At 42.9% G+C, this 7,763-nt stretch overlaps 1 protein-coding gene across 1 annotated transcript; it reads left to right on the top strand.

The window, feature by feature from the left end:
• Window positions 1-226: 226 nt before the first annotated feature.
• LOC105564502 (DNA topoisomerase 2-alpha-like) lies at window positions 227-7,079 on the top strand (the record flags this gene model as incomplete). Its single annotated transcript, XM_012016917.1, has 15 exons — window positions 227-334; window positions 2,790-2,989; window positions 3,071-3,206; window positions 3,282-3,566; window positions 3,651-3,659; window positions 3,923-4,162; window positions 4,240-4,425; window positions 4,502-4,631; window positions 4,714-4,854; window positions 4,953-5,037; window positions 5,112-5,200; window positions 5,278-5,409; window positions 5,485-5,603; window positions 5,688-5,812; window positions 6,976-7,079. Coding segments are annotated over 15 exons (2,052 nt in total), but the record flags the coding sequence as incomplete, so codon positions are not given.
• Between the last annotated feature and the right edge of the window lie 684 nt (window positions 7,080-7,763).

A 7,763-nucleotide genomic window follows, 5' to 3' on the forward strand; every position in this document is an offset into this window, starting at 1 on the left:
AACAGGCTAAAGAGAGACCGACAGTGAACGACCGAACGAGGAGAAAGAGTGCAACGACACGGTGTGGTGGTAGCGAGGAAAGCAGGCAACGACGACGACGACGACAACGGTGGATGGCGAAGAGAACGAAGAGGTGGAGGCCGCCGATGGAGCCGAGGAACGAGCTCGGCCGCGCCCGGGGGAGATTATGATAATGCCAGCAGACGTTTCGGGGCCGTAAAAATAATATGATGGTGTCTCGGCACGGCTACCGGGTACTTTGGCCGCTCGCGTGCACGGTGATTCATTCCGGCGCGATAAAAAGCGACGTGACTCAAACTTGAACCGAAGAGAGGTACGTGGGCATACACGCGCACCTCTCTCTTCCGCTTTCGTTCTTTTGTCCTCTTTTTCCCCCTCTCCTCCTTTTCTGTTTTTCTTTTTCTTCCCTTTTGCGCGAGGCCCTTCGCGGGCGCATCCGCGTTCGCGCTGAAACTGCCCGCAAGAAGAGGCGACCGGGTCCGACTTGCCCGAAAATTTTCGACGCTCCGCGAAATTGCGGCTTACTTCGAGCCCGGGATTAAAGCCGGCGCAATTTCGATAAGCCTGCAATCGGTGAAATTTTCAATTTCCGTCGCGAGCGTTATTCGACGATCGAATATGTTAAGAGGAAATATTTGGAATTTGTGTACCGCCGTACCGATAAGCGGGCTCTCTAGGCGATTGTTGAAATCCCCTTTGCGATCCGACAAGTGCGAAAAATGTAGAGCGGTTTAGTTTCAACAGCCTCGTCGAAATTAATAAGACTGTTCAAGTTGAGCAGGAGGGAAGATGTTTATTGTGACATCGACGTATTTTATGCAAATGTATAATCCATAGTGCCGTACTTTGCGTCAGTACGCCAGTCGGATTATGCCAATGTAATGTGCTCGTAAACACGCGGAATAAAAATATCGGACGGTAGGAAGGGTAGGCGGAGAGGGAGAGGGAGGGAGAGAGAGAGAGAGAGAGAGGAAGTAAAAATAATTAAATCATCGAGACTCACGTTCAGTTCTTTCTCAAGATATTTATTCCCGTGTACACAGGTCGCGGATTAGCGACGGGTATCTTGCACTGACATTTTTGTGAAAATAATGCTTTTTCTCGTGAAAGGAAGCCGCGGCGAGGGACGAGAGGCTCCATTATGCTAAGGACACCACTCGATAATCGTATACGGCCGTAAATGTCGTTTATTTTCAATAACCGACTCCATCGATAAAGGTCGGGCGCAGCCGCCGTCGCGTTACGACATTCTGCGCGGCCCATTCCGAGTATTTACTCACTCGTGCCGTGACAATTCACGGTCTTAGCGTCTTTCGAACGAGCGATGGATTTTTACGACGCGCATCCCCCGTACTCCTCTCCTTCGCCCCCGGGCAGGAACGATCGCGTTGACGTTGATTGCTCGATAAAAGTGACGTCGGCCGTTCGGCGCGCGGTAGTAAGTGTCTCGCGCGATCGCGATATGACGCGAAATACGAGGCGCAGCGATCCTCATGCCTGGCCGGCGCGAAAAAGCCGATGCGCGAAAACGATCGGGGATAATGGCGAATCGGATTTTACGTGTGAGGGACGCGGAGAAGTTGGCGCGTGTGTGCGCGCGCCACATGCCAGCGGAATGATCCTTGTTAACCCCTCGGCTGTTGCACGGCCACGCGTATCGAGAATGCATACATAAATTAAGGAATTACGGAAATTCTCGCGACGTGGCTTTCGCGTGGCCGCGAAGGCTGCCTCATCTACGAGTGCACGCATTAAACCGTTCGCAGCAAGTGGATCGGCGAGATGATCTAAAGTATTGATACAATTGTGTTCGCGATCGTTGAATACAGCGATGAGAGACGTATTAACGTCCGCCCGCGATATTTAAACGCGGTTTGAGTTGACAGAGCCCGGAGTGAGCTACATCCGGATTAATTTATAGCTGAGGGAAAGAGCCTGATAATTTCAGGCCATCCTGTTTTCTCCGAGAGAGAGAGATAGATCGCGGTGAACGGCGCCAGATTCGACAGATTAAATCCGCAGCGGACGCGCGGCTCGTACGTACATCGATTTCCAGTGCGAGCCGCAAGGCGCTGTTACACGGACGAAACTGGGTCCATAATTACGGGCCGGTTCACTTACACGCGGTACCGCTATTTTTGCCGTACGTCGGATAAGTATTCGCATCGCGACCTGCCCCAAACTAGCCCGATTCTTGGGGCCTCAAAGATCCAGGAACCCTCGCGTCACCTCGCATCGCGTGTTCTTAAAATCTATCGAAACGTATCCGACGAAATCTTTGGAATAGTTTACTGTGTGGGCAATTTTTAGCAGAATTTCACACCTTTTGCTTCTTACGTTGCTTCGCTAAAAAGGATTATTTCTGTCGTTGAATTGTTTATTACCCGACGTATCGTTAAACGTTAGATCTGTCCACGAAATATATTAAAGCTCTTTGGAATTTCTTACACCGGGAAAGAAGATTTAGTTGGTATAAGATTTAATCTACTAAATTTTTATTCGCTTCTGCTGAAACATTTGCTAGACTTGAAGAAATAGATGTGAATTCTCTTAGAATTCCAGTCTCGATCAAAATAAAATTTTGGTTTAAGGTAAAGAAAGCATTTGTTCGAAATAAAATCAAAGTCTAGTAAAATCAAAATTGAAACAAATTTAAATTAATAATTATAAATAGGCTCCGATAAAAACTAATTAAAATCAAAATAAAAGGATATAGTATATATTTAACAATTATATATTTCGTTCATGTGGTTGCAAATTTTGTTTAGATACCGTACTATAAAATTTTCAAAGGCGTCGTGGAAAGCTGCGGGGATTATCGTTACGTTATAAGCGGAGAGATATCGGTGATTGGATCCGACAAGGTCGAGATCACTGAACTTCCTATTGGTACGTGGACGCAAACGTACAAGGAAACTGTGCTGGAACCTATGCTACATGGAACTGATAAAGTGCCAGCTATCATCACGTAAGCATTACAATTGATCAATTGATGGGAAAATGTACAAGTAATTTTTGTGATTTTTTTAAAATATTCATTTTATCATAGGGATTACAAAGAGTATAACACAGATACGGCGGTACACTTCATAGTAATATTGAACCGAGACAAATTAGTGGAGTTAGAAAGAGAAGGTCTTCATAAAGTATTCAAACTTCAGACGACGATGGCTAGAACATCTATGGTAAGTTACTAGAAATATTGATATGGCACTAAGATGGCAAATGACACTGGACGTTTCTTAATATCTTATTTGCAGTGTGCATTTGATGAAAACCAATGCTTGAACAAGTACGACAATGCGAAACAAATGTTGAAAAGATTTCGTAAAGTACCATTGGAGGCATATGACCAATATAGAATTTTGGAAGCAGAATCGGCGAGGCTGTTCAATCAGACGCGTTTTATCTTTGAGATATGCAACGGTACTTTGGTGATAAAAGACAAAAAAAAGAAGGACATGATAGCAGAATTAGTCAGATGCAATTACAACTCTGATCCGGTGGTACCTTGGAAATTATTCCAGAACAGAGAGGAAGTACTGGTAAGTAGACTTTTCTTTGAAAAATTTGATGCAAGCGCAAGAGAATTTTATTTATTAGAATTTATTAATTTTGCTACGCCCCAGGAGGATCAAGTAAGTTAATATAAAAAGAAACAGTATGTAAAAGTTACAATGTGAACGTTGTAAATCACAAAGGTCTTTTAATAAACACAACCATTTTCCAATGAATAAATCTTACAATTAGTAGAAACTGTTTAACAAACGTTTTTTAACAAAAGTGAGCAGATAACTTTCTGTTGAATATAGAACTTTGGATCATGGTTGTTTTTGTAGAAAGTTTCTTTTTTTTGTGTCGATAAATATGTGTAGTAATTTTTGTTGTTGTAAATAAATAGGAGGAGGCTGTGGAAAACGATGAAGAGGCCGCTCCAACCGCGTCAACAATAGAAAAGGAGAATTTCGATTATCTTCTCGAAATGCCGATGTCCAGCCTGATGAAGGAAAAAAAGGATCATTTATTGCGTCAAGAGTGCGAGAAGGACTCGGAGCTGAACAGATTTCTAAGTCGCACGCAAATCTCTTTATCGAAGAAGGATCTGGAGTATCTTTTCGCCGAATTGGATATTTTAAATAAAGTAAGATCTGCTTCGAAAGAAAATTAATTCTGTTCGTATATTAATAATTTCTAAATTGGCTTACGATGTTCATGTAGCTGGAAGAAAAAGAGAAGAAAGACCAGAACAAAGCGAAGCAAAACATGAAAAATCCGCCTTGGAGATTCTACAAGAACGACGATACTCGTCGCATAGTTCCCTTCACCGACGTTGAATTGAAGAAAAAGATTGAGAAGGCTGACATTGTGTCAAAGGATAAGAAAGAAGGCATAAAGAAGCCAAAAGTAAGTTAACTATGCGTTATCTAATTTATTTGTACATTTGTGTCGCTATTCAAGTCGTTGAAAATTTGTGTATCAGATGAAGAAAGAGCCAATCTTGGAGGAGAAAGACGAGTTTGATACGTTAGTCGACGCATATACTAAACCCCTCGAACATAGACTTGGAAATTCTCCAGAAAAGATAGAGAAAAAAGTAACTGCAAAGAAAGGTTGGTAATTTTGAATTCATAAATTATACATTTTATAGATATAGGATATTTTAACGACGAACTCTTCTGTTTATGTAAACAGGATTGAAGCAAACAACATTACGATTTAAACCAATTAAGAAAGGAGCGAAAAAGAAGGAGAAGGATTCGGACGATAGCGACGACATCGATTTTGGTAACGTTTTGCCACCTCCGCAACCACGAGCATCTCGTAGAGCCGCAGGTATCAGTCTCTTCATTTTCCTTCAAGATTATTAAAATAGATTGTTTTATTTTTCGAAATCTAGCTCATACTATTTATTAAATCTTCTTAAATAATAGCAAAAAAGAATTACAATATGAGCAGTGAGGATTCGGATGACAGTAACGAACTGTTCAGTCGTCCCTCTTCTGATTCAGAACAAACGTACGTATAATATATCGATACTGTACATCACATTGACTTGCTTAGATCAATTTCTCATCGCGTATCCTGTTTAGAACCATGAAGAAAGAGTCGATTATGGTACTAACAATAAGTGACTCCGACGACAACATTAAACCGAGCAAGAAACTGCCTCAATCAACACGTAAGGGCATACAGTATATATGTAAGTTAAACAATACGCGGTTATGCATATTGCAGGTATTTTTTTTATCTCTGCAGCGACTTCGGAAGAACTTTTCGATTCGTTGGTTGGCAATACTCCTGATAAACAATCTTCATCTGAGAAGAAATCTGCACTAATATCTTCATCCGAGGAAGATTCACTTGCGATGTTCACGCCACCTAAGAAGGGTAATTGACGTTAATCGAGTCATGTGGCTAAGTGTAAACTATTTCATTATCATTACTTATCTCTTGCATTTACAGCACCTGCTAAGAAGAAGACTGAAAACGGTGGTAACAAAGGAGTAAAGAGACAGAAAAAGAAACCAAAATCATCCGAGGATTCTGATACGGATGATCTATTTGTCACTAAACAAAGTCACGTAAGTACGATTTTTTTAGTCAATATATTTCATGTGTTTAATAATTCTCGTGAGTTTCTCACTAATTTTATTTTATTTTCATAGGCGAAGAAGAAAAAGAAGAAATCAGATTCTGATGAAGAGATGAGAGATGATGATTCGCCGCCGCCGCCACTCTGGAAGATTGCCGGTAGAGCTCGGAAGCACAGATCTTACGGATTAAAAATGTCGTATGTTTTTTAATGTGTAAGATCTGTGCTTCTCTGTTCGAACGTCGTTCACCTTGAAAAATGCCACAGACGACGAAATTAACTGAAGTAGTTTAGAGTGAATCCGAAAACACTGTGAAAAGATGTTGCACAAGTTTATTTGGAGAATTTTGGAGATTTTGTCCTCGTCAATTGTTGGTCGTGACATTAGTAATAATTATGTAGGGTGTTTCGTCACAGAGAATCCGCCAGAATATGAAATGCGCCCCTTGAATAATTTTGCAAGTAGAAATAATTTGAAATAAAAATTTGTATTTCTGTTTTACTTGAGTAACATTTCAAGATTTGCTTGAGCGGTCGCTCGATCTCTGGCACGTTCTTCCTGAAACGCTCCGCAAATAACTTTGTACATTAACACAAAGATTTGTGCGAACCGTTTGGGACATGTAATATCTGTTAAATTGAACACTAATTTTTCAACTGCGTACGTTTCGGTCTACGAATGCGACCCTCTTCACCAATAAATGAATAAAAAACAAATTGGTCCTAACGTATTATACGAAGTGACGATTCATTATAATGAAACAAATTAATTTGATTTCGAAGTTTTTTTTTCTGGGCGCTGGGAGAAGGAGATAATATTCAGGCTCGATTTTTACCAGCTTCATTTCGAGACGCTCTCAGGCGGTGCATCGAACAATTTTAAAACGTCGAATTCGCGAGGGGGTAACGGTAGATACTTCCAGCAGCACGCCCAGTGAATTTACGAGAGGAAACGCGGCCTCGGTTATTTGTCGACGACTTCGGCATTTATTTTTCTTTTGTACCCGGCGGGCATTTCCTCCGCTGTTGCCCACCGTCGCCAGTGTATTTCTGCCGTTGCTTTTCCGCGGCGCGTCTGCGCCATGCGGCGCGATGAAAATTCACGGATGCACTCGGCTGCCGGATGCAGTTTGCATAATGCGGTAGTAACTTATCGCGCTTGCATATCGTTGCCGGGACGCGGCTTGACCGCGAACACTGCGGGACATCGTCCGATTTTTTCGCGCGATAGTTCCATAAATGGTAACGTGGTGATTAGCTGCTTACGACCCGGCGGCTATACAGGACGTTCTAAAATTACATGCTAATATGCGGCGGGTATCGCCCCTTGTATTTTTTAATTAACTTTGATTGGATTTCAGGTTGAAAATATTGCGAAAATATCCCACCAGGGAACGTCCTGTCGAGAGGTATTTCGTGCGCCTGTAAATATTGGAAATTGGGAAGAATATTAAAAAGGTGAAATTCACGGAAGCTCGTGAAGGAAAAATGCTCTCGCGTTGTTAATTTTGTTTACGTTGTTTCGGAATTTCTTGCGATCGACGGGGGTATCGTTTGTGCATGGAGAGGAGTCCTGTATATTCGCGTGCACCAAGACGTCACGAATAGCCTCGTTCCCGGCGACGGGGATCGATTTTAATGGCATTATACGTTACCCTTGACGATCTGCCACACGGAATTTCAAGTACGAGAGCCGCGCGAGAACGTCGCGAATTATCCTTCTCCTCGCCCGGCCGCGGCTCGCGGCTCGCGGCTCGCGGCTCGCGGCTCGCACGAGCGACGTCCTTACAATCGCGCGCTACGTTGGTACAATCGCTTCGCGAGAAGAGCCATATTTACTCCGGACGGCCTCGAGACACATCGTGCGAATACCGTGACTGCGATACGGACGGAACTAAATCGTTTTCCGTAATGGCGGTAATTATGCGAGGCATTCTTCCATTACAAGTTTTTCAATTACGGCATTCCGCGGGGGCTACCGTTTATAAGAGGGACCTTCCGCGCCGCCGAGCGACGGCGAATTTTTCTGATGGACAATCTCCCCGGGAATTGCGCTTGACTAATCGTCAGCGATATACGCGCGACATCCCGTAAACATTGATACGTTATTACGGTTGATTTTACGACCGCGTAAAGCGCAAACGACGTA

Source organism: Vollenhovia emeryi, unplaced genomic scaffold (genome assembly GCF_000949405.1).
Source record: "Vollenhovia emeryi isolate VEMERY1.0 unplaced genomic scaffold, V.emery_V1.0 DF939164.1, whole genome shotgun sequence".
In the NCBI taxonomy this organism is placed as follows: domain Eukaryota; kingdom Metazoa; phylum Arthropoda; class Insecta; order Hymenoptera; family Formicidae; genus Vollenhovia; species Vollenhovia emeryi.